Source organism: Cervus canadensis, chromosome 23, assembly GCF_019320065.1.
Source record: "Cervus canadensis isolate Bull #8, Minnesota chromosome 23, ASM1932006v1, whole genome shotgun sequence".
Lineage (NCBI taxonomy): Eukaryota > Metazoa > Chordata > Mammalia > Artiodactyla > Cervidae > Cervus > Cervus canadensis.
The window spans coordinates 56,037,469-56,063,645 of record NC_057408.1 but is presented as its reverse complement, the minus strand read 5'-3'; the positions used below and the strand labels follow the sequence as shown (position 1 = coordinate 56,063,645).

The window sequence follows — 26,177 nt, the reverse complement described above, 5'->3', positions numbered from 1 at the left end:
AAAGATCATTCTCGCGGGATTTTAAAAAGCAAGGTTTGGAGTTTCTTGCTGAGGTTTTTGTTTAATCTGATTAGTTTAAGGAAGTTGAGATGTGGCTGTTTAAATGAATACTGTGGCCTGACTTTATATTCTTAAAGTCCTTTATAAGGATAATGAAGTAAATCCCAGGTAAGAGAAAACACAGACCATAGGACTATCTGTCCTAAAATCTTATCGCTCAAATCTTAGATCCCATTTGGAAACTATTTATTAGAATTTGAGAAATGAATATATGTCACTGGTCTGTCAAAAATGTGACTAGATCAACCATTTGGGGGGTTTTCAGTTACTATCAAGACTCCCACTGACAAAGAATTTTGTCCTTGTCATATGTTGTTAGCATGTTTATTAGAGATCAGATAGCTAGTCATTGAGAGGGACTCAGTTTTTGCTGGGTGACAGAACAGATTTTTTAAGGAAAAATATTTTAAAGGAAAATTCTGCTCATGTCTTTTTGAAAATTTTAGTTTTAGGTATGTATTTCTGAAAAGGTAAAACATGCTCATGGCTCACAATTCAGGGATAAAAGGGTTGGTCCCTTCCCATCCTGTCCTTCAGCCTCATGTTTGCCCACTCAAAGGCAGCCAAGGTTTTCATCTCGTGAATCCTTCCAGGTATTTCAAGTGTACAAGCGAATGTGAACATTGTAGAATATCATACGTTTTAGGGTTCCTCAGATGGAAGCCCCATGGAGCAGCTACAGAAGCAAACAAAAAATATTCCCAGCAAGCCAGGTCTCCTGGGAACGGACCTAAGCCTGTTTATCTGAAAGAATAATGTGAGTGGAAATGAGACTAGATGTAACCGCTGGAATCAAATGCATCAGAATGCTCCTTTAGGCAAAACCTACTACAAACACCTGTGGTATGCCTGCCGCCTCACTGACTGGCCGCCCCCCTTGTCTGTCCAACTCATACACCTGCTGAGGGGCCCTGAGAGGAAAGTCCTTGGCAAAGACACTCAGAAATGCCACCACTTCCTGTTAGCGAGGTCTGTGCCCCAGACCAGTACAGACATCAATTCCACCAGTACCTGCTTTATTCCCCAAATGCCCACAGGCATAAGTTTCAAAAGTTTAATTATCAATACTTCAATTTATTTTCTTAAAAAAAACCCCCAAACCTGAGGAACCTGCTAGCAGTACCTGGAAGAAAATCTCAACAACAATCCAGGGGGAAAAGTCACTTAAACAAGCGGCAAAGCCAAAAGCATTACAAAACTATAGAACGTGACCCCAGACTCTGTCCAAAGGCAGGGAATGCAGGATCAGACTTGGCAGATGGAAGGAATACTCAACACAGGTGTTTGTACTCAACACGGAGAGTGTAGAAATATTAAATATTTCCTGAGTTCCCTGCGGCCCAAGTATAGGCTCTAAGTAAGTTTTTAAATATTTTGGCTGCCAAAAGTTAGCCACCTGGTTGTGGTGGGTGTTTAGTTGCTAAGTCAAGTCCAGCTCTTTGTGACTCCATGGACTATAGCTTGCCAGGCTCCTCTGTCCATGGAATTTCTCAGCAGGAATACAAGAGTGGGTTGCCATTTCCTTCTCCAGGGGATCTTCCTGACCCAGGGATTGAACCCAGGTCTCCTGTATTGCAGGCAGGTTTTTTTACCATCTAAGCCACCAGGAAAGACCCAGAATTAGCACCTACTAAATTATAAAATTAAAGATTATAACAAATTATTACTGCATTATCCTCTTGTGAATTATGAATAAGCTTAAAATAACAGATGTAGCAGTGGAAGAGTAAGTCCTTGCTGATGAATGTTTCAGTTCAGTTCAGTTCAGTCTCTCAGTTGTGTCCGACTCTTTGTGACCCCATGAATCGCAGCATGCCAGGCCTCCCTGTCCATCACAAACTCCCCGAGTTTACTCAAACTCATGCGCATCGAGTTGGTGATGCCATCCAGCCGTCTCATCCTCTGTCGTCCCTTTCTCCTCCTGCCCCCAATCCCTCCTAGCATCAGGGTCTTTTCCAACGAGTCAACTCTTTGCATGAGGTGGCCAAAGTATTCAAGTTTCAGCTTCAGCATCAGTCCTTCCAATGAACACCCAGGACTTATCTCCTTCAGGATGGACTGGTTGGATCTCCTTGCAGTCCAAGGGACTCTCAAGAGTCTTCTCCAACACCATAGTTCAAAAGCATCAATTTTTCGGCACTCGGCTTTCTTCACAGCCCAACTCTCACATCCATACATGACCACTGGATAAACCATAGCCTTGACCAGACGGACCTTTGTTGGCAAAGTAATGTCTCTGCTTTTTAATATGCTATCTAGGTTGGTCATAACTTTCCTTCCAAGGAGTAAGTGTCTTTTAATTTCGTGGCTGCAGATGAATGTTTAGAATGTCCTTTATTGAAACTCAAAGTACTTTTTTTTTATCCTCAGAAAATGTATCGTGCTTGAGAGTCAAACTGGCTTTCAGACAAGTTCTTTTCGTACTTTGGCTAAAGTACTATTTCTTGACTGATTTACTAAATTATATTAGTAAGAATTTTTATTATGTCAGGCAAATAAAAAATATTAATTGTCAGACCTCAAATGAAAAACTGCAGGTGTGAGAACATTTTAATGCACATTTTCTGTTGTTTGATGGTGAGATGAGAGTGGCAGGGTGAGTGGAATCAGACTGGGGGCCTGAGAGGCCTGCTGAGGAGCCGGGTCTTTATCTGAGTCCATTGTGGAGCCACCGCTTTAAGCGGACATCTGATAGGATCTGCTGAGTTCATTCATCCATAACCCAGTCGGGGCCAACCTCCAGGGTGCAGGGTACTGTGCTTAAGGCAACCACAGAACAGAAAAACAAGGCCCCTTCTTCATGGGCTTTGAATGCTGGGTGAAAAGAGATGATTAACAAGAGACTGACTGGTAGATACTTTTGGGGAGGCGGGGCACTGTCACTGCCTATTAAAACAATGGAACCGGAGGCGGGGGTAACGGGGAGGGGTTGCTGCTTCAGAAACAGAGGCGGAGAGGCCTCAGCTGAGGTCTGAGTCAGAACAAGTAACCAAAATCTGCACAAACAGAAGCTGCTGAGGAAACAACTCCTGCAAAACCCAAGGGTGGCGTGAAGCTGCTGGGGGGCAGAGCCAGCAGGTGTGGGCAGAGGAGAGAGATGGTCTGAGCAATGAGGTTGCTGAGACTGCAGGCTGAGGGGCTGCGGAGTCACGACCATAGACCCAGGGATGCCTCGTGTCTCGTTTCCTTACTTCTTTAAATCAAGTCTGATCCTGAGTTCTGTGGCAACCAATGTGTCAGCCCGAGAGGCTGTCATGTGCCCTGTGTCACACAGAGCCCTGGGGCCAGTGTGTGGGGCCCTGAACAATGAGGGCTGAAACCTCCATAAAGAGGCATCTGCAGGGTCAGGAGCCTGGCCCTCTGCATGAGCTGCCAGCCCTCTCAGAGGGCCTCTGCCCCTGCGGAGGCCGGGGCGCCCCGAGGTTGGGGAGGCCCAGACCCCTTCTGCAGCCTCCTCTGTGCTCTCTCCCCTCCCCCCAGCAGCATCCCCAGGGGCAGGTGAGGCTTCTGGAAAACAAAAGCAGGAAGTCTGCCTGCCTGATTCCTCCTGGGCACCTCAACCCTCTGGGGCACAGGAGCACCCAGGCCTGGCTCTCTGCCTGGAACTGGAGCTAGGGTTAGGTGGTGATGACCATACAGGCAGTCTCAGAGGCTTGCCCTGGCTTCAGTGTGAAGCAGTGAGCTCCAGGGGCAGGAACCATCAAGATACTGCAGGGGTGACTGTGTCTGAATGGGGGGTGGGGTGGGGGAGGGAGGCTATCTTCAGGCAGAGGGGCGTCTCTGCACTCTCCAGCTTCCTCCATCAGTCCCAGCAGCACCAGGAGGACAGGGGTAGGGGGGTCCTTCTCTCCTCATCTCTGCTCTTCAAGCTCTCATTTCAGAAGTCAGATGGCAGAGTTGTAGCTGCCTCCATCCTGCCAGCACGACTTCAAAATAAAAAGATGTAAATTTATTTTTTGTAGGTTAGGAAAAACCTCTAAGAACTCAAGAGCCACAACTCCTAACCAGCAGCTGCAGGCTTGTCTGTGGGCACTGTGGCCTGGAGCTGATGCACCTTCGACAGCAGCCTGCTGCCTGCAGTCCGCCCTGTTGCAGGAAGGGGGACCCCTTCCAGGGCCCAAAAAGGGCTCTTGTCTAACACTCCGAAATGAATTGTCTGAGGAGACACTTGTGCTGACAAAGCAAGAGATTTTATTGGGAAGGGGCACGCAGGTGGAGAGCAGGGGGGGTAAGGGAACCCAGGAGAACTGCTCTGCCTCCTGGCTGCAGTCTCAGGTTTTATGGTGATGGGATTAGTTTCAGGGTTGTCTTTAGCCAATCATTCTGGCTCAGAGTCCTTTCTGGTGGTACACGCATTGTTCAGCCAAGATGGATGCTAGAGAGAAGGATTCTGGGAGGTGGTTGGACCTGTGTGTCTCCTTTTGACCTTTCCTGAACTCTTCCGGTTGGTGGAGGCTTATTAGTTCCGTGTTCCTTACCAGGACCTCCTGTCATAAAACAACTTATGCAAATGGTTACTATGGTGCCTGGCCAGGGTGGAAGGTTTCAGTGTGCTTCCCCTAACAGCCCCACCAACTTCTCAAATTCAGAGGTCCCCCTCCTGACTCCAACCCTCCCTACGTCAGCTCCTCACAACCGCCGGCCCTGGACACCGTCAGCAAAAGAACAGCTTTCTGGATCAAATGAATAACCTTTCCTGAAACTGATTCTACCCCTCAGGTCTGTCACCCCTGACGTCAAGCAGGCGGGCAAGAGCAGCCTGTCCCCCCTGGACCTTCCCCTCTCCACCATGCCGTCACAACGCAGCAGTCTGGGAACAGCCCTGACCTCACTGCACGAGAAGCCTAGGGTGCTCAGCTCCAGCAGCCCTGCCTGTCGAGTCAGGGTGGGGCCGATATGCCTCTACCCATGGCGTTCTCAGTGCTCCTGCTGACCAACCGACCAACCAACCAACCCTTGGAAGTTCACAGGAGGCTGTGTGGCTTCACAAGGCCTGCAGGGCAAGGAGAATGTATGTATTTCATTTCCAAGGTTTCCCCATGTTGGAGTAAAGCCCATGAAAAAGCAGAAAGCAAACTTGTGAAAGAGCCTTTGTTTCAATAGATCTGTAGGGACATCCAGAGAGAGGGCGACATGCCCTTAAACAATAACTGCACCAGCCAGAAATGGCAAACTTATTCTACTTTGCTACGTTGACATTAACAAAGAACATTGCACACTCATTTCAATTTTTTATTAAAATACTTTTTTGTTCATAGGGACAACCAAAGGAAAAAATACATAATTTTATATGTCATAGATCATGTAAAATACAATAAACATAAACTCTTGGGAAAGCAGAATAGATTTTAAAAATCTTCAATGAAGATTTCATTAAAAACAAACTTTAAATATGTGGCTTTTTATATTTACCTCATTTTCCAGAAGTCTTGGCTTCTTTTCTCTATTGTGATGCTATTCTATTAATAAAGTTATTCAAATATCCTAACATTTTATCGAGTTTGCTTTCTGAAACTTTAGAAATCATATTTCTAAATGAATGACTCTCTTTTATAGCATCTATGTATCTTACTGCACTTGGATTATCATTTGATTTGGTACTACTGTTGTGAGCACAGTCTTAGTAATAATTAGATGTTATGGGGGGGCAGAAAAGCACAGACATGTCTTACTAAAGGACAGAAACTTTTATATATGACTTTTAGAACACCTACTGGTTTAAGATTTAATTTTTTTGGATCTAGTTATAAAAAAGGTCACAAAATGACTTTTGATTTTTTTTTTAAACCAGAGCTTTAATATAGAAGTGAATTGTGCTTAGAATGATAATAGATGGTATAAATTATAGTAGAGCTATCAGTTTCCCAAATGCTATACTTTTAATTTGGAAAACTATTGTTCAAAACCTGAAATACATTATAGAACTGGAAATGGAATTGTTTAGGTGAATGCTTTAACTCCTTCATAAGTCAAAAAGTTAAGTAAATTTGAATGTAAAACTTACCATTATATTTAGGGATAATTTCTATTGGGAGAAACAGTGATAAGAAAAATCAGTTAAAACACAACATGGTTCAAGAAATTATTCTTCCAATAAGTGATATTATATTTTAGAGTTTAATAATGAACACCAAAAAAGGAAGATAAATGCAGTTAAAAAAAAAAGCTTGCTGACATATTTATGGAAAATTAAGCATGTTGTCAATAAACACAAAAACATTCCTCTATTCCTAGGTATAAATGACTCTGAAAAACAGTAAAGTGGAAATGAAGCAGCTGGCTGCAGATATCTTTAAAATTTTCTCTCTTAAGTTCAAGAAAACCTTCGGTTTTATAGTTATTAGTGAAGAAAGGGAGCTAATGTTTGTTTTCAAGGCACTTGTAAACAGAGGCATTCTAGGTAAAAGTAAGAAGACATCCCAATGTTTTCTCATCTGAAAAATACATCCATGAGCTAAATTCCAACTTTTTAAAAGGCTAAAGTACCTTGAGTGTTCATTAGAGTTATCTGAGAGAAAAGGTATCAAGTCTTAATATTTTATGAAAGTTAATCATAATATCACATGTGATCTTGTAACTACTGTTCAGATAATGAATACAAAAAGCATTATCTATTTTTATATACTAAAATATTTAGATATACAAAGAGGTATTCCTAGAAAGTTATTTATAATTCAAATATATACTATTTGAGAAATTAATAATTTTGTAAAGCTAAGAGTCTCTGGACATAAACATGTATGTTTCAGTTTCACCCTTGAAGACCAAGATTTTACTACCAAGAAGGGCACATACTATTTAAGCTTATCTTCATTGACACAATGTTCTGTAGTGTATTTAGAGTTAATGTCATCTTGAACAGAATTATCTGGGGGTAGGGGGAGCAGGAAGCAGTTCATAATCTTAACCTCCTACTGTGTGATTTCCTTTGTTTAAGGAGAACACTTGATTCAGATACAAACCTAAAGGAAAGGTTACAAAATAACAAAATAATGAATGTAAATAGTTTTAAGTTTTTCTATTAGAATCCCCATTTTCAACCCTCCCCTTTCATACCTGGATTCTCTGCCCTGTCCCCTCTGACCACCCGTCCACTGGAGGACGTGGCGCTAAGCCTGAGCGGGCTCACTCCCCCGTCCAGCGAGCACAGCGCTGCCATCTCCATACAAGGGGCGCCGTGTCCCATACAAGGCAGCGGTTTCCCACTCCTGGAGCTCTTTACGCTGGCCCCTTACGTCAGAAAAAGCTCTCCCTTCCTCTTACCGAGCCGTGCTCTTCACAAAGCCTCAGGTGTGCCAGGCAATTCTTGTAAAGATGCTTCATACGACCCACACCAGCACTCTGGGCCTGGGCTAGAGGAGGAGAGGCTCTCCCTAGAGCTTTGTCGTATGTGGAGTGCAGGACTGAGTGCTCCAGAGAGTTCTACATTGTAAAATACAGTAAGCGTTTATCTTCAAAAACCGCTGTAAAGAGGTTTCAAATTAAACTTTTATGGTGATCTTTTGGTGAGATCTCAGAATGATCTATATGAATATCTATCATACGCACAGAATGGATAAATAATACCAGGCACAGTGGAAAATGGCAAACAACTCTAAAAACTCAGTGTCCCAGGAGTAGTACAGTGAAGAAATCATAACTCATTAAAATGCTCTAAACCTTTGACACAAGAGGCTTCTGGAATGTGGCAGAAGATGACAGGAGGCTTTGGGTTAGAAGCCTCTCCTCTCTGCAGGCATTCTCTGTGCACTTGCTCCTCACATGACCAAGGCTGCAGGTGTTTAGAAGAAAGGGCTCCCACCAGCAGCAGGCAGGAAGAGCAATTAGAATTGGAAGTCAGCACAGTCCTCGATTTGTCAGACTTTAAAAGTAACTCAGTCCAAACTCTTTACATCTTCTCAACCTGCTGCATTTGGATGCAACCAGTAGACATTGCTGAATAGCTTTCCATATCATACCTCTGACGAAACTGCTTCTGTCTATACATCTTCTCCTTCCTTAAAACATGCAGTTCATACATTTGACAGTTTTGCTACCATAGTCGATACACTCTGGACCGATGCACTCGCAGCAGGCATTATGGAACCAGCGATACTTGGAAGCACCCATGGACTCGCAGGATATTTTACACTGATGTATGGACATGCAGTCATCAAAGTAAACCACAGTACACATGTGTTCTGAAAAACCAAAGATTAAGTAAGGTTTCAGAGCAATGAATAGGAAAAGCAGGAAATGCTTTAACACCTAGCTGAACACTACTAGCAAGTTATTTATCTAAGCTCTCTTGCTGTGAGCCTGCCCAGGCCGGTGGGTGAGGTGTGGGGAAAAGAACACATCTGTTAATCACATCAAGAAGGGAGTCTCCCGCTCCAGCTCAGACACAGAGGGCTTCCTTCACCGCTTCCTCAAATTTCACTCTGACCTGGAAGGAGATCATTGGGCACCTCCAATAAGGAGAGGATCCTCCAGCTAAAACAAGTTTGGGAGATACTGTTCTAAACTTATACTGAGAATTTACAATAAAATAAACTTAAGAAATTCAAAGGATGCAGTGTGGTTAGCAATGTGGCACAATTTGGCATTGGTTATTAGAAATTACCCTGGCTGGTGTCTCTAGCAATGAGCTTCGTGCTTATTAGTTCATGAATTTGAATAATCTTTGAGAAAAACTTATGAATTATTTAACATCTAGCATGTTGATTATCTCGGAGAAGGCAATGGCACCCCACTCCAGTACTCTTGCCTGGAAAATCCCATGGACGGAGGAGCCTGGTAGGCGGCAGTCCGTGGGGTCACGAAGGGTCAGACATGACTAGGCGACTTCACTTTCACTTTTCACTTTTATGCACTGGAGAAGGAAATGGCAACCCACTCCAGTGTTCTTGCCTGGAGAATCCCAGGGATGGGGTCGCACAGAGTTGGACATGACTGAAGTGACTTAGCAGTTAGCAGTAGCATGTTGATTATCTATATTTCAATAATGGGAAAGTGGCAGTAAGACATATTTGTACATTTCTGAAGTTTCCCAAGACCCAGAATTTGTCTTATAAAGCACTTTAACCTGAGGGGAGTTACGGAGTCTTACTATTAACAAAAACTGATCTGCTTTTACTGTTGAGGGCTGAAGTTCATACTAGTTCAGATAGGTAGGCTTGTAATGGAGGGCACAACAAGAAAGGCAAACAAAAAAGCACAAATTATACTGCTTGTGCGATACGTCTCAGATTTTAAGAAATAACTCTAATACTCAAACCTGTCTTATCCTTCCACAGTGGACCTGTGTGGAGAGTTTTATTTGGAAACATCACAGACTTTATGAAAGTTACATCCCTCTTACATTCCAAAGTTCAGGTATGACTTTGCTCACTATTACATGTTCCTAAACATGCTTCTCCAAGTCTTACACGTCACTCATTCAGTTTCCCTTCTGACCAACAATGCTCACTAGCAGAGCACTGGCTGGGGTCAGGCTACACCTGGAAGTCAGGTGTCTGTAATACCAGCTGGCTCATTACAAAACTGAGCTGATGGCCTGGCATCATTCGTGACATCAATGCTATTACAGAAACCTGGGCTCCTAGGATGCTCCAGATGTTACCTGATGATGAACAGCTCTGCATAAGGTAAGCAACCCTGTTGTTGTCTCATGAAAATAACAATGAAAGCCTAATGCAAATAAAATTAGAACCAGGTTATCTATTTTTCAGTGTAGTCTTTATCATCAAGAGTCTGAAGGAGTTGTGAGAACAACTCCTTGTTTACTCAGGGATGGGGTTATTAAAGTCCAGAAAATACTTAAGACTATACACACTCAAAACCAAAAAGCTGCTCTAAAAGATGTTAAAACAGGCTTCACAGACCACACAGAAAGCAAGGGGGACAAGAGAGAAAAAGTCGCCTTTGGCAGTTACCTTTGTCACTAGAATACGGAGCATGAACGTTGTTACTGGGAACAGACACGTTTTGGTGGTGGGGCTGGTTCACGGTTTCCAAAAATGAAACCAGGTTCTCATGATGTGAGAGCTCTTCTGCAACAGGGAAGGAGACGATGTTCCAGTTCAGCTGGGTGTCTCCTTCCGTGAGCGCGCGGAAAAGGGAAGGGATGGGCTCGTGAAGCTCCTCCACTGTGCTCTTCGAGGTTGGTGGCGTGTCGCTATAGTTTCGAGGATTACACATGCCTGGCGGTTGGGGCGGGGGGATGGGAAGGAAGGCAAAGAGAATAAAATTTCTTTTTCTCACTGATTGAAATGTCATGAGATACTATTAGGTAGTGCCTTGAAACCCAAGCTCCAAAATAGTCAAGTCAGGTGCCTTCTAACATGTACACAGACACTTTCCTAGCTTTTTGGCTAAGAGGCCTAGAGGCAATGACACCCTAGTAACATAGAGTACACCAAGGGCCCAGATCTGGTTTTCTAAATACCTATACTTGACTAAGAGGAACAAAGCTCCTTGGGGAAAAGAGTGACTCCAGGGGTGGGTTAGGGAATGTCCAAAATGACCCTGGGACACCCTTCTGTGCCAGAAAGTAAGAAAGTAATTAATGAATGATGGGACATGCCAAAAGACATGGGCGGCAACCTGAAAAGGCTCCCATTGGCCAAACTGACAATTTTAATGTTAAAATAAATACTGACAATAATGGACTACCACTCTATAAATAAAATAGGGATTTATGAGTCTTTATATTATAAATAAATGAATTTAAAAATGGAGAAGGGAAAGCTCTTCCTTTTGGTCTTCTAGTCACAGGAAACATAAGAGGACAGAGCAAAAAGTTACATAATCACAAGAAGCTCTCAGTCAGATCCAGAAGGTGGCATATTTTCCACCAGAACTCTCTAGTTCCTTCATCAAGTCAATGGAATTTTAAAAGGTGATGAGGGGAGGTGGAACTTTTTTAGAATAAAAGAAACTAAAGAAACCTAACAAGCAAATATACTAAGTGGACTCTGCTGGATCTTGCTTTGACTAAAACAACAATAAACAGCCCTTAGGCAACTAGGGCAATCTGAATAGGACTGGGTGTTAGATATGAAGAAGTACTGTTAAACATGTGAGCTGTGGCACTGATATTATGTTATGTAAGGAAACTCACTCTTTCTTGAGATGAATAACTAAAGCAGTTTGGAGGTACAGTAAAACTACGTATTTACTTTCTAACAGCCCAAACAAACAAGGCGGGGACAGACACACAGACAGATGATGGATGGAGCAGGCATGGCTGTTGGCACTGGGGGCCATTAACAGCAGCTCACTGTGCCCTCTGTGTACATTTGGAAAAGTAAAAACAAAACACACACGCATACCCAAAACAAAGCCTGCGGGTAGAGATCCAGCATCTAAACACCACCCGCATCTGAGGAGTCTGCTGAACAGCAATGATGAAATAAGCTAGATAATCAGTTCCTCTTAAGAGAAGATCAGAAGACAGGAACAGATGCTCTTACACAAGGGTGCTGGAGGAGGAAGCTTGCTGGACAAAGTGCATGGTTCAAGTCCACAGTAGGAGACGGGACAGGAAGCCTGCCTGCCCTCTAATCTGGGTCCCTTCAGAAGTCTGGACCCCACCCACAGAAAGTATGGGAGGTGTTTCCACTTAGAAGGGAGGTGCGGCCACAGGTCTGCAAAGGACACCAAGGGAGCCCAACCTGGAGGAGAACTGTCCCCAAGGAGGAGAGCACCGCCACATAAAAAGAACTGGAGTATCTAAACTTTACGCCAGAAACAGCAGCTGAAGTTAAAATGAGAGATGAAGTTATGTAATGAATTAACTCAAAGTTGAAAACTGGTCATTAAATCCTTAAAGGTAAATAATATTTTGGAGGGGGCAAGCTAAGAAGCACACCAGTTACTTCTAAAATTGTAGAGATATGAACACATACAATTAATCTTTCTCAGTGGAAGAACTCTTCCTAGAAAAAGCCAAATGGCACTATTGTGTGATGGTTAAAAGACACACACTCTCTCTCACACTCACACACATTCTCTCTCTCTCACACACACACACACACACAAACCTCTCTCTCATATACACACACTCTCACACACACATACACACTCTCTCTCTCACTCACATAGTATTTTAGGTAATGATAAAAGTACATTCGTGTATTTGGCTTCCATGTTTACGATAAATGCTTTTACATGTTTATCAGGGGTCAATACCATTGTCTCATTTTTGCTTTCATTATACATGCTAAATTAACTTATATTTAATGCTCTAAAATAATTCAAGCTTCTTTTATTTCAGTTAACATCACACACACACACAAAACTACACCCATCAAGGGCAGAGAATAAACTGTCCATTTGGGGAGGACGATGCAGTAAGAACTCATTTATTTGACAGTCACAAAACACTGACATGCCTTCTGTGTGCCAGACACTGTACCCGGTACTATCTTAGATACCGAGATATAGGGGTAGGAGAAGGCACATGGACTGCAGCTGTCTCAGAACTCAGTACAGGGCAAAAGAGAACAAGACACTGAAATATTTCTCCTCTTTGGGAGAGTCCAAGAGCTGAATGTCACCGCTACAGTCTCCCTCAGGCCCATGTCACCGTGGAACTCTGGGAAGATTCAGGAGCAGAAGACCTATTTTATCTATAAAACAAGAACTGCATGCCCCCTTACAAGGACAATCAGAAGAGGGCTCTTGGAAATTAAAAGTGAAAGCCAATGGAATTCCCTGGCGGTTCAGTGGTAGGACACTCCACTTCCACTGCAGGGGCCACACGTTCGATCCCTGGTCGGGGAAGTAAGATCCTGCATGCTGCACAGTGCAGCCAAAAGAAAAACGAACAAACAACTCTGCTGTCTGCCAAGACTGACCCACCCCCACCCCTGGCCCCCATGCACCTATTCCTGACCTCTTTCATTTAAAATAAAAAATAAAATTTAAAAGTAAAATAAAATTTGCATGACTTTAAAATATATATATATGTATAAATAGTACAAAAATTAAAAATAAAAGGTAAAAAAAAATCTTCTGCTTGTTCCTCCACTCTTATTTCACAAGAATTTCTTCCCACACCTTTTCTATAAAAATACAAACACACACATATATATGTAAATACTATTCGATATAAGCAAATGCAACGATGTTCTAAACACCTACAATATCTTATACACACCCTAGTCTATGCACATAAAATACATTTATACTATTTAAAGTCTCTTAAAGTCAAGGATTCTATGATAGGAAATATTAAGAAACTTAATATCAACTTACCAACACAGTCACAGCACTCATCCCAGAGGGTCCCAAGACACAGCATGCACTCCTTACAGCAGGAGCAGTTTCCTTCTCCAGGGCGGCACTGGCAGAGCTCCTAGAAATGAAGCAGATGCTCAGACTTAAAATTCCAAATAACTACATTTAAAATCTCTACTTTTTTGCAGCAAAAAAGCACTCTATAATATCTACATTTATAGTAATTTACTCTTGGCACATTATTTTTTTAAATTTAACATCATTAACTATTTGTAGGAACATAAATATCTACAATGTAGATATTTAGACTTGGAATTGCATTCAAGTACTACTTAGCTCTCAGGAGATTTAGAATTTCTTTTGGACACATTCAATGAATGCATTTTGGATCCTTTTATCTTATTTTGAAACAAAATAAAGAGATTTTACTTCATAATCCGTAACTTCATCTCCCATATGAACGCAACACACTCAGGACAAGAACAGAATCCACTTTCCAGCTATTAGGTTCATTGTAAAATGCACGGCCAGTTGACTTGTAGTGGGAGCTGTGGTTCCTCAATATGTAAAGTGTAAATAACAGCGTCTTTTAACAACTAGTTTCATTGATCTAAGCGTGCCTGGCGTGGCTGCCTGTTTACAAAATGGGCAGCGATCCTTCCCCTCCCCACGTCACCTTCTTTGCAGCTCCTCTGATCAAGAGACAAGGATCTATTTCCAGACCTCTTGAATGGAAGTCATCCTGAAACTTGCTCTGATCAACAGAATCTGGTGGAAGTGATTTAGTGTCAGTTCTGAGTATGGGCCTGAAGATGGTGCCAGTGTTTTCACTCCTTCTCTTAGAATTTTGCCCAGCTGCCATGTGAAGCCCCGGAGAGGGCCACATGGACAAGTCAGTCCATCTGAAGCCACCCCAGCTCAGCCATCCTCCAATCAACCAGCAGCTGACAACAGCCACAAGAATGAGCCCAGAAAACCCACTCAGCAGATAAAGGCCCAAGCTGCTGACCCTCAGAAAGAAAAGCAAAATAAATGGTTATTGTTTTAAGTCACAAAGCTTTGGGATGGTTTGCTACTGCACAAAACTAATTAACGTGGCTTGCTTTGTACATGAAGCTTCAAGGTAATTCCTTTAGCCTCTCCCCTACCCCTCCTCTGGCCACCAGAGCCACTGCGAAACAAACCCAACCTGAGGGAAACTCCGTGAACACATGGCTTGCTTGGCTTTCTCCAGTTGGTTACATTATATATATACACATATATAAAAACATAGCACAATATTCATCCCTATTAATCTTACTATGTTTCTAGACCATTAGAGTCAATCCATCACTCTTATATGACATAATTTTTTGCAAGATGATATTTCCAGTTTTAGTGAGAGGTAACTGACATATATCACTCACTGTAACACTGACATACATTAAACTTTCATGTTTAAGGTGTACAGCATGATGGTTTCATTTACGTTTACTGTGAAATGATCCCTGCAATAGGTTTAGCTAACATCCATCATCTCATATAGATAAAATGAAAAAAAAAAAAAAGATTTCTCCTTATGATGAAAACTCTCAGGATCTACTCTCTTAACAGCTTTCCTATATGTCACATAGCAGCAGTAAACTACAGTCACCTTGTGGGACATTACAGCCCTAAGATTTACTTATAACTGCAAGTTGGTACTTTTTGATCTTCTTCCAATTTCCCCTCCCAGTGATCCCACTTCTGGTAACCACAAATATGACCTCCTTTTCTATGAGTTTGTTGGGGTTTTTTGCACGTATTTCATTTAACACAATGCCTTTAAGATCCATCCATGTTGTTGCAAATGGTAGGATCTCCTCATTTTTTATGGCTGAATAATATTCCACACCCTGTATGCGTGTGTGTGTGTGTGTGTGTGTATGTATATATATGTATACAAATATATGCAAATACACACCCCCCTCCCACAACTTCTTTATCCATTTATTCATCAGTGGAAACAGGTTGCTTCCCTATCTTGGCAGTTGTATGTTATGCTGCTATGAACATGGGGGTGCAGAGACCTCTTGGAGTTGGGTTTTTGCTTCCTTTGAATATATCCCCAGATGTGGAATTGCTAGATCATGTGATGTGTGGTGGTTCTATTTTTAATTTTTTGAGGAACCTCCAAAATGTTCTCAACAGTGGCTACACCGATTTACATTCCCATCAACAATGCACAAAGTTCCCTTTTCTTCTGAAATTCTTCACCTCTTTCACAGCCTGTCCATGTTCCAGCACCAGCTTCAGAAAGATGATTATCTTCTATATCACTTTTACTTCAAAGTCTCCATCATAACTAGAGAGCTGGTTGTGCTGAGATGTGGGATTTCTGTGTGGACTGGCTATTTACTAGTTCACTAAACTCCCTGTGACCAACCCTGAGCACCACTCTGTAGGCTGAATGTAGGATCCCAACCAAACTGGATGTTCACAGAGCCAGAAAAAAAGCCTGACCCAGTGCCTCCACTTTTGTCCTGCCACCACCTCCCCCAGAATTCCTAAGTGGGTTTTATGTAACATTAACAGGCATTGTGCTAAGAGTTTTATATGCATTATGTTGAAGCTCATAAAGCCCTTATCAAGTTATAATTATCTCTATTTTCCTATAATGTTATGAATTTGTACATCATTCAATTAGTAAGTGGCTGAGATCTGACCCCGGTTCTGGATCACTATTCCTGCTTTTAAAACATAAAGCTTATTAATATAAATAATAATATAAAGCTTCTCATTAATTTATCATTTCAGTAATTATAGTTATTACTTTCTTAGAACAAGCCCATAATTAAACTTAGCTAACCCTTCAGGTTGCCTAATCAAAGGCACTATTATATCTTTCACTCTCAGTACTTGAATACAATGACAAGTGCTACTGCCCAAGTTTAATCATTGTTTGTAAAGGTAAAATAAGTATCATTGGCATGAGCTGCAAAACCAGTGAGTTGGGATTTAATACCTAATTCTGTTTTTGCCTCAGCCAGTTAACGATTACATCACTGCCTCCATGGTCTGCAAGTCTCAGGGAAAGTGTGGGTGTTGCTCCTGGTCCAGATGAAAGGCTGGAGGGGGCGGACCAGCAACCCAACCCAACTGGGCTCCAGTGTCCTCCTGCCTCAGGGCTGCTCCAGCCTCAACGCCTCCGCGAGCCAGAGCTAGGGGGACATTCATCTCCACCTCTGCGCAAAGTACCACGCTAGGTGTTCTTAAGGCATGGTGATCACACCGTTCAATACATTTATAGTGGAAAAAACTGAAATCTTATACTAAATAGAAAACAGAAATTTATACGTTTGAGCTATCCTACATTGAACAGCATGAGTATTTACAGATAATTTGGCAATCTGCTTCAAAAGCCTCTATGAAATGAAAGCATGGCAGGATGAAAAGTTGTGGGAAGAGTCTAATCATTTAAAATGTATTTTTACTATGTTAGTATCAGTGAGAATCTTGAATATTACAAAGAATTTCAATTTTTTCATGCCAAAAGACAGATTTCATATGATTATTCAATCTTTAGTGGAAAATCTTATTCTCTGTATGACTAAGGTGTTGGTGAGATCTTAATCCTCTATGCAAAATAAATTGGGGGCATTATTCATCTAAGAGTAAGCCAAGACTTATAGCTTCATTTTATAAACTCTTTATGAAAGAGTTTCATTTTATAAACTCTTTATGAAAGAGTTCATTTTATGAACTTCCACACTTCCAGGTCAGAGATGGAAACTGCTCACTTGAGGGGAATTTTTATTTATATTCTGATGTAAAATCACTGGTAAATATCTCCACTCTTTAACTGTTGCCAAAATCTGAGAGATTTTGGAAATATCATCACCAGAAACAGCATTAGAGTCTAGTGGACAGCAGACAACTTGGATTTACAGGGTCTGGATTCAAGTCCTAGCCCGCAAATGGCAGCATGTCACACCAAGTCTGTTTCTCAGATGCTGTGTGATCCAGCAGTCCCACTCCTAGGTATTTACACAAGAGAAATGAAAACACACATCCACACAAAGACCTACACATGAAAGTAAATAACTTCATTCATCATCAACCCAAACTAGAAACAATTCATGTCCATCAGCGAGTGAACAGATGAAGAAATACACACGACAGAACATCACTCAGCAAGACCAAGAAAGGACTCCCTGAAACACACAGCTGCACTGTCAATCTCAAAAGCATTCTGCTCACTGAAAGAAGCCAGTAGGCACAAAAGGGAATGCACTGTACGATCCTGTTAGCAGACATTCCGGAAAAGGTGAAATTACAGGAACAAAAATCAACCAGTGGTGGAAAGGTACTGAGGCTGGGGAAGAGGTTAGTCTTGACTCCCTGGGCACGAAGGGACTTTTAAGGGTGATGAAAATATTCCCTATCTCAACTGCTGTAGTGGTTACATGAGCATATATGACCAATCTTACCCCCAAAAAGCTTTGGGAGACTAAGGAATACCTAATCTCATCTTTGAAGGACCAGTATAGTACACTGAGGTCCATAAATTTATTATTTTAACAAATCTGACCTGAAAAGTATAAAGTATTATATAAACATAAACTGGTATTTAAAAAAGTAATGCAGAAGATAGTTCTGAAAATATATTTCTCTATTTTAATTTCAAACTAAATTTCTCTAAAATATATTTTAAAAAAAACAAAGAAACATAAAACAATGCTGGTGAAAAATGCAGAATGTTAAAGTTGTACTGATATACAACAACCTTTATTCTATATTTAAGTGTTAAAAATCACCTAGACATAGAATAAAAAGGACTGTATCAAATATTAAGAGTAGTCAGTATTTAGATTCTAAACAGGACTATAAATTGCTTCCTTTCCTTTTTCTTCTTCTATGTGTTTTGTGGCGTCCCTTTGAGAACACAATATTTTTATCAAGGCAAATAAATTTAAATTTAGGTGGTAGTAGACTTCTTAAGATCCAGTTTAATTGTGTACAGTACAATAAAAAAAATAAGACACTCAAAAACATAAGCTGAGGTCCTTACATATTAAACTAAACAAACTGATACTATTTATAATATCATGACCTAAAACCCCCAGGAATGTAAGAACAAAGGTAATTACGAAAATGAACACTGTGGGAACATCAGTAATCAACAAACCATCAGCCTGTACCTGCAGTGACACAATTTTCACAACCCTTACTTAGGTCAAATGAGTGTTTAAAAACCAAATATAAACAACACATCTTCCAATAATTAACCTTTATTCAAAAGAATAAACATAATTATGTTAGTTACAACAAATCTGTTTTAACATATGAATATTCTTTAAGGAGGACATCAGACAGACTTTCAAACTTGGGAAAGAAATATCTAACCCAAATCTTATCAACATGTTCAAATTCTAATTGGCCAAGTTTTGCCTTGAAAATAATATAAACTTAAGTGAAATACTACTAACATTATGAAAACAGAATTTATCCTTTTGGTTAAATAGATCAGCATACAATACATGAACTACCAAAATATATTAAATTACACCCATTTCTTACATAAACCTCATAACAAAACTTTAATCCTACTTCAAAAGTACCCTAAAGCATTTCTTTAAAATCATCCAGATGAGGTGAAGTGGGAGGAGGTGGAGAAGAGACTGGACTGGCCATATGCTGACCAAGGCTGAAGCTGAGTGATGGGTGAATGGGGAGTTATTTTACTATTCTCCCTATGAACATTACATTTAAAAACTTCCAAGTGTTCTGATAAAATCCTCATCTTTGGGGTGTTTTTTTTTTTTTTTTTGGCCCCAACACGCAGCATGTAGGGAAGCATGAAGTCTTAACCAGTGGACTGCCAGGGAAGTCCCCCGCAACTTTGCACTGAAGGGAAACAATGACTTATTCTACCCTTAAATTACATCAGGTTTGACTTATTACTTCTGGATATTAATTTCAAAGATTTTCAGGAGGCATTCCCTGAAGCAAAACAGGACAAAAATAAGTCAGAGTCACAACTTTTAAAGACAGGGAAGTAGAAAAAAAAGAGGGAAAACATAGTAATGTTCATAAAAGGAAAGAAGAAACATCGCATATTATACACCAAAATATTACTAGTCTAGTAACAAAAAAAGATAACTGTAGCAAAAAACTAACGTGGAATTTAATTAGCACTGATTAAGGAACAAGGGAGAGTAAGTTAATTGTTTAGTTTACTGTGATTAAGAAAACCCTGATGTTACCTGAACTATTTACAATTTTAACTTGAAATACATTAAAAAAAAACTAGAATTATTAGTGAGAAACTACTTTGAAATTTCAACTTATTTCAGAAAATCTAAGATTTATTGAGTAGTTAAATCACTTTTTACAATTAAAAAAACCAGACTGTTGATTTAGTTCATAAAAGTGCAAAATATATATTCAGACAACTGGCAAAGTGCTAAAAGAATGCATCAGTGGTCTCTGAACCCAAGTTTGAATAGCTTCATGAAATATAATGTTTATATCATCCTAAACATGACCATAAATATTAGCTAAAAATACAAGTCAATAAGGGATTTTTCAGTTCTTAATACAAAAGGGGTCTGAAGATTTCAGCAGTAGAAGCATAATATTGATCCAAATTTTAAGTATTCTTTTCGAAGAGGCAGAAGGAAAAAAACAGGAAAGATTTTGTTAAAAGCAAAATCTTAAAAAAAAAAAAAAAAAAGCAAAATCTTGTATTACCATTTTTCCCCTAAAAGAGGACAGCTCAACCACTCGTTATATGAGCAAAGGAATACACCAAGATGACAATATTGCTTTCCTGATGTTAAAATTAGATTTCTTTCCTGTCAGCACAAAATAAATACTTACACAGGGACCACCCTTCTACACAGCAATTTGTAGGAGGGGTAGGAATACTGTGTTGGTAAAACACATTTACACAACTCTGAGCTTCCAGGGAAAATGTTTTATATTTAGTTATTTCATGAGTTGCCGAGGACTCAAACATAAACAAATGTTCTAACTTATCCTCACAGTACATCATTTCAACACTACAGATGTTGTTCAAACCAAACCAAAAGAACAAAAAGCAAAGCTAAATGCCCTCTTAGGAGGGAAGTTTCTTCTACAGCATGGGCTTCCTTAAAGTTCTTATCTCCCATCTCTGTTTCTGTGCATGTTTTTCTGCAAGTTTAAGGAGAAAAGCTATCATTGCCATCTAAAATGTCAGTGTGCCTTGATCTATGTTGAGTGGAAATGTGGAATTTTAATAACTCAGTATGTGTGATGGCAAACAAAGCCCCAGCAATTCCTCACTTTCTCAGGGCTGTCAACCACTCTAAGAATCTCCTGAACACTAGGGACTCTTTTCCTAGAAAACTGTACATATGCAAATTTGAATATAATTCTGGAGATCCCCTTTAAAAGAAGCACTTAGGAGGCCCAAAGACCCCAGCTGACAATTCTTAACAAGTGAAAGGTCAACAGCCAACCTATTTCTCAAGTGAAGAGAACAGGAATAAAAGAGGGCATTAAAGTTCAAGTTTCTACCTGACTAGTCAGACTACCCTCCACACAAAGGCAAAAAAGACAAGAACCAGGTATCTACCAACCAACTACCACCCCAAACACAGCACAAACACCGGCCATTCAAAACAAACAAACAAAAACTTCACTTCAGGAAAATGATCAGCCTCAGAGCAGAGAACACACTCCAGCATTGAGGAGTTCGCTGACCCTCAGCGATACCCTCCAGTCTATGTGTGCCAACCCTGCCACAAACAGTCTGGCCAACCAGGCTTTTACGCTTCATTCTTAACTATAAAAGACATCAAAAGAATATTGTACATTTGAGGAAAGCCTCCTGCATGAAATAAATATACACTGAAAGAAAGAAATTATCTTGGAAGAAAGAGAAACCTAAGTAACAGAAAGGTGTGTGGGGGGGAGGGGAGAGACAAAGCTCCATCTCCATTAATAAAACTTCTAGTAATTCTTAGAGATATCTGAGAAAACAGCATATTCGATACAAGTAAAAGTGTTAATATGAAAAGTTAACAAGCAGAAAATAAGTTATTGCTAAAATTTTAAAATTCAATAGAAAGGGTTTTAAGAAAATCCTCAATACTCAAGGCCTCTATCATTTTAACCTTATACACTGCCACTACACACTACCAAGGACTATCTCCACTACTCCAGAAAAGGAACAGATGATTCTTGGCTCTGAAGGAACAGGAATTAGAATGCTCACATTACTGAAACCGTGGTTTTGTTTTTTTTTAAAAAAGAGTCCTACGATCTTCCAATGAGTTTACCAGAATCACCATTTAATAGGAGAAGCTGCACCTGATTTTCCAGTTTCTACACATTTTTTTAACCTACTTTTGGAAGCATTTTGTATTACAGATTTTTTAAATTAAATAGCAAAACAAAAACTTTTAAGAGTGTTTATCGACAGTAACCAAAAGCTTTCTTCTTTAAATACTGCCTTACCAAGCAAGGTCTTCAAATAAAATCCAATTTTTAATTAGCTGAATAATGGAAATCATAGTCTTGGAGAGTCAAAAATAATTTGAGACTTAAGTAGATTTCCACCTAAACATGAATATAGCAATTGTTATGAGACTATTTCTAATAGTGAATAATGAAGATACATTGAAACAATGTGGGAAATGGCACGGATTCCCCTATGACCACAGCACAAAGCTGGATTTCACGAGAAGACTACAAAATTTTCAGCCACCATTAAGCAGGTGTGTCAAATCAAAACTTCCAGGTATAAAACTACATGATGTTAAATAATTATTGTTAATTTTTAAATTCCTGATAGCTGTGTTCAAGAGTTCTTATCTTTCAGAGATAGACATCAGAATTTGATAAAATAATGTCAGGGGTCTGCTTGACACTAACAGAGATGGGGACCCTAACAGTGCTGGGGAACAGAGATGAGGCAAGGGAAGCCCTGGGTTAGTGACTGCTGTAACTGCTGATGGTTACTATTGTTCATTATACTCTTCTCTCTTCTATTTAAAAACATCCAGAGTTAAAAAAAAAAAAAATTAACAACCAACCAACCAGCCTCTCTAGTTAAAAGTTTTGGTTTAAAATGCAAAGTGAGGGTACTTGGAGTATGAGACAGTGGTAGGAGTATGAGATGGTGGCAGCCACAGTCACAGAAAGGCCAGGCTTCCCAGAATGTTAACTATTAATGAGCACCAAAACGTCACAAACCAGCACAGAATACCTCTCATCTACATAACTCATTATCACTTCTAGCACATATGTACAAGCGCTCTCATATCTGGAGTACAGGCAAGAGCTGGCTGAGTCATACTTCATACAGAATTCAAATATATGTAGTTTTAATAGTGCACTGAATTTCTTAGCCAACAGCTAGAATGGAGGCTAATTAATACAGACCCAAGACTGATGGTTTAACAGGATGGGAAAAGGGAGAACAGCTGTATAAGACATGAAGTTCACCACTAATTAAGCCAACTTTATGGGCAATAATAATCAGTATGCCTATGGAAAGGCCATAGCCTACGTGTTCAGACACAGGCCACGTTCCACAGCCACTTATTAGCTCTATGAACTAAGCCAATCGCTTAACCCCACTTTTTTCTTCAGAAAGGCTTGCCTTGATGGCTGAGAGAGATCACCATCAAGGATCTTGAAAGCAGATTCTCCCAATGCCTGAGACCTTGAGAAACCCTGACCCCAAAACACCCAGCTCAGCTGCTCCTAGGTTTCCAACCCTCAGGAACTGTGTAAATAACAAATGTTTACTGCATTAAGTTACTCTGTTTGGGGTACATTATATTTAGAGAACAGTCTGTCTATGATTTGACTATCTAAATTTTTTTTTCCTAAATATAGTAAGTGAGCCTCTTTGCTATGTAAACTAGATTGTACAACAGAACCCTTTAATCCACCTGAATAGATAGCTCATCACCTGTAACGGCCTGTTTACAAAGCTGGATATTATTTCCTGTACTGAACTCCTTGAGTCTGAGTTTGCTTCTGAAGTATGGGGGCAAAACCCCAGACTAGTGTTACGGTTCTTACACTGTATTACATAGACACTCTGTATTTGCATTCTGTATCTGCTATACAATAAATTTTAATATTAGTAAAAACAGCATTCTTAGTCCTACCTGAATGAGGCATTTGCTCACATCACTGGCACAGAGCGCTTTGTTACAACTCAGTGACATAGGGACCCATGTCAGGAACACCAGGATGGTGAGAGTAAGCATAACAACAGAGGGTGACTTCATGATTCTTCAAAGATAATCAGTAACTCCCAGGAAGCTAAACAAACAAAAAAACAAACAAAAAACTTTAACTCAAAGGCAAGTGCTAAGGTAAAAACAAATACAAAAATGAAAAACAAATAAATAAACCAAGACTCATTGTCTGTGTTAGGACTTATGAGTGATCGTTTATAAATATTATTCTCAACAAAAGATTACTTATACACTAAAAAAAAAAGTTACAATTTTATCTAGCAACATCTTGTTAGCCATCTTCAAAGGTATAGAATTCTGAAATTCCTCAGACTACCCAGAAATGGTGACTGTGAAAGTTAAAGTAAATAAGTAGTTTCAATACTACACTGTTACTATTCAGCTTTAGTTTCAGGTCTACTATTCAACTTTCAGCCAGTCAAAAAACCCCCAAAACTATTAATATTGCATTATAAAAATTTAAAAACATTTAATGATATTTTAATTCCCACAATTAAAATAAAATTTAAAAATGCCAACTATTCTAGTGGTTACTTATTACTTATTACATTTTGTCTCTTAACGTAATTAGCTAGAATGAAGCAGCTCAACGGAAAGAGTGGGCAGTTGTTCCTGAAATACTTTAGCGATTAACAAAGGGAAGAGTAAATTATTGATTGCATTAAGAACTCTGATTTATCAAAATGTGACGATATTCTTTTACTTCTCTACCTTAGCTACCAAAGATTCAAAGTTACTGAAAAAGATGTTACAGTCCAAAATGAGAAAAAGACCAGCACAAATTCTGACGGTGGTAAAAACAACCAACACGGTCATTAAATTTTCAAAAAGGGGAAGATAAAACTTCCTAGGGTTTAAAACACACACTCAAAATGGAATCAATGAAATAAATAGGTGAGGTGAGACGGATAAAAGGTACGTTTATGGGCCTTTCGGATCGCTGTAAACCTTTATCCTAAGTGTGAGGAATAACAATAAAGCAAAACCACAGAAGGTGGAGAGAGAATCGGGGCTCTGTACCCGGGCGGCTCGGTTCTGGACAAGGAAAGCCCGGGGACGGGGCCAAGGCGGGGCCCCTCCCGGACCGTCGGACCTACAGCCCGCTGCACTGAACCCGGAGCCGCCGGCCCGTACTCGTGGCGGCCCAAGAAGGCGTCGGAAAATGGAAGCTTCCTGAACTAGTTATCAGCCACAACCACTGAACAGGGGGTATTTCCCCACCTCACGGCTGTCCCCAAGACCCTCCCCGAGCGGGCGTCCAGGTGAACGAGGCGCCGAGACGCAGGTAGCCGGCTCCTCAGCCCGGAGCGGCTGCCTCCGGGGCCTCGGGAACAAAGCGCCGCGGCCCGGCGGGCGGCGCTGACAGCGGCCCCGGAGGCCGCGAGGAGCGACGCCCCGCGCCCGGCCCGTCTTGTCCCCCGCAGGCCGCCCAGGCCTCGCGGGCCGCGTCTCCTCCAGCCGTGCCCGCCCAGCCGCGGCCTCCAGACCCAGAGCAGCGCCCCCGCCCGCCCCCCGCCGCTCACCGTGCGCAGCGAGCTCGCCGGGCCCCAGTTCCCCGCGGGTCGGTCGAGCGGGCGCGCCGCTGGCTGTGGAGGGAGGCAGGCCGCGCCTCCACGCCGTCCTCCGCACGGCGCCCGCAAACCTCCTCCGCACCGAAAGAGGCAGAGACCTGCCTGTCGCCGCCTCGCCCCTGCACCCCGTTTCCCTCCGCCCCTCCGGCTCCCGCCTGGGCCGCCGCCAGCTCCCGCCAGGCGGCGTCTCTCACTCCCCCCCGCGCTCCTGTCAGCGCGCGGCCCGGCTCCGCCCCCCAACTAGGCCCCGCCCCCGCCCGCGGGCCCAGCGGGCCTGGGGTCCCACCCCGCTAGGGCTCCGCCCACCGGAGGCCACACCCCCGGCCGGGTACTCTCGCCTGGCCCACGCGCTCTGTCCTTTCTCCCTCTTCCCCGTCAGCATCTCCGGCAGCTTCTTGTTCCCACAGACCCTGCGGTCCGGCTCTTGCCCCAGGCTCGACTTGCCCTGGTCCCAGAGCTGGGACGTGACGTGCACGAGCTCCGAGTCCTCACGGCCATCCTGGGAGGGAGCTGGTCTCCGCCTGGTTATGGGGATGCCCAACTGATAGAGGTAACTCGCCGGTACCCGGTGCGGCTGACACCTGAGCTAAAAGTTGATGTCAGAGGGAGGATTTATAAAAAACGCAGGCTTCTGGGGTCTGCCCTCACCTACTGAATAAGGGTCTCCAAGAGTAGAGCCTTCAGTCTTCAGTGCACTGGATGCTGCACGCTTGGGGGGCCCCTGACCCTGTGCTCAGCGCTGGAAGAGGGCAGGGGGGCCCGTGGTGCTGGTCCAGAGGGTGGTTGGCCAAGGAAGAGTGAAACCGTTTGCTGTCGTTCTGGGGCTCCAAAGGGCTCCGGTACACAATCCTTTATGTTTCTTCGCAGAAGGCATTCAGCAAAGAGGCAAAGTGATAAATAAGAAGTGTTTTACTAGACTAGGACGCTTGTAAGGCTTACAAAAGAGTGGGCAAAGGGGTGTCACATCCCTAGGCCATAGTTTTTTAATCAAAGTGGGGAGAGGGAGAACTTCTTTGTCTTTCTTGAGTAGACGCCATGCTTCCATCATCAGTTCCTCCTTCAGGTTGGGCAGGGGAGTTTTGTCAAGCTAGGTCCATAAATTACT

At 41.7% G+C, this 26,177-nt stretch overlaps 1 protein-coding gene across 2 annotated transcripts; it reads right to left on the bottom strand.

Moving 5' to 3' along the window:
• Window positions 1-5,278: 5,278 nt before the first annotated feature.
• On the bottom strand, window positions 5,279-25,294 carry TWSG1 (twisted gastrulation BMP signaling modulator 1). 2 transcript variants are annotated; one of them, XM_043444148.1, is made up of 5 exons: window positions 25,025-25,294; window positions 23,409-23,565; window positions 13,300-13,399; window positions 9,975-10,241; window positions 5,279-8,240 (listed from the first exon to the last, which is right to left on the bottom strand). In XM_043444148.1, exons 2-5 carry the CDS (start codon window positions 23,529-23,531, stop codon window positions 8,059-8,061), a joined length of 672 nt encoding a protein of 223 aa, XP_043300083.1. In that variant the 5' UTR covers window positions 23,532-23,565; window positions 25,025-25,294; the 3' UTR covers window positions 5,279-8,058. The 2 variants fall into 2 exon arrangements, with proteins under 2 accessions (XP_043300083.1, XP_043300084.1); XM_043444149.1 differs by lacking the exon at window positions 25,025-25,294 and adding an exon at window positions 24,723-24,885.
• Between the last annotated feature and the right edge of the window lie 883 nt (window positions 25,295-26,177).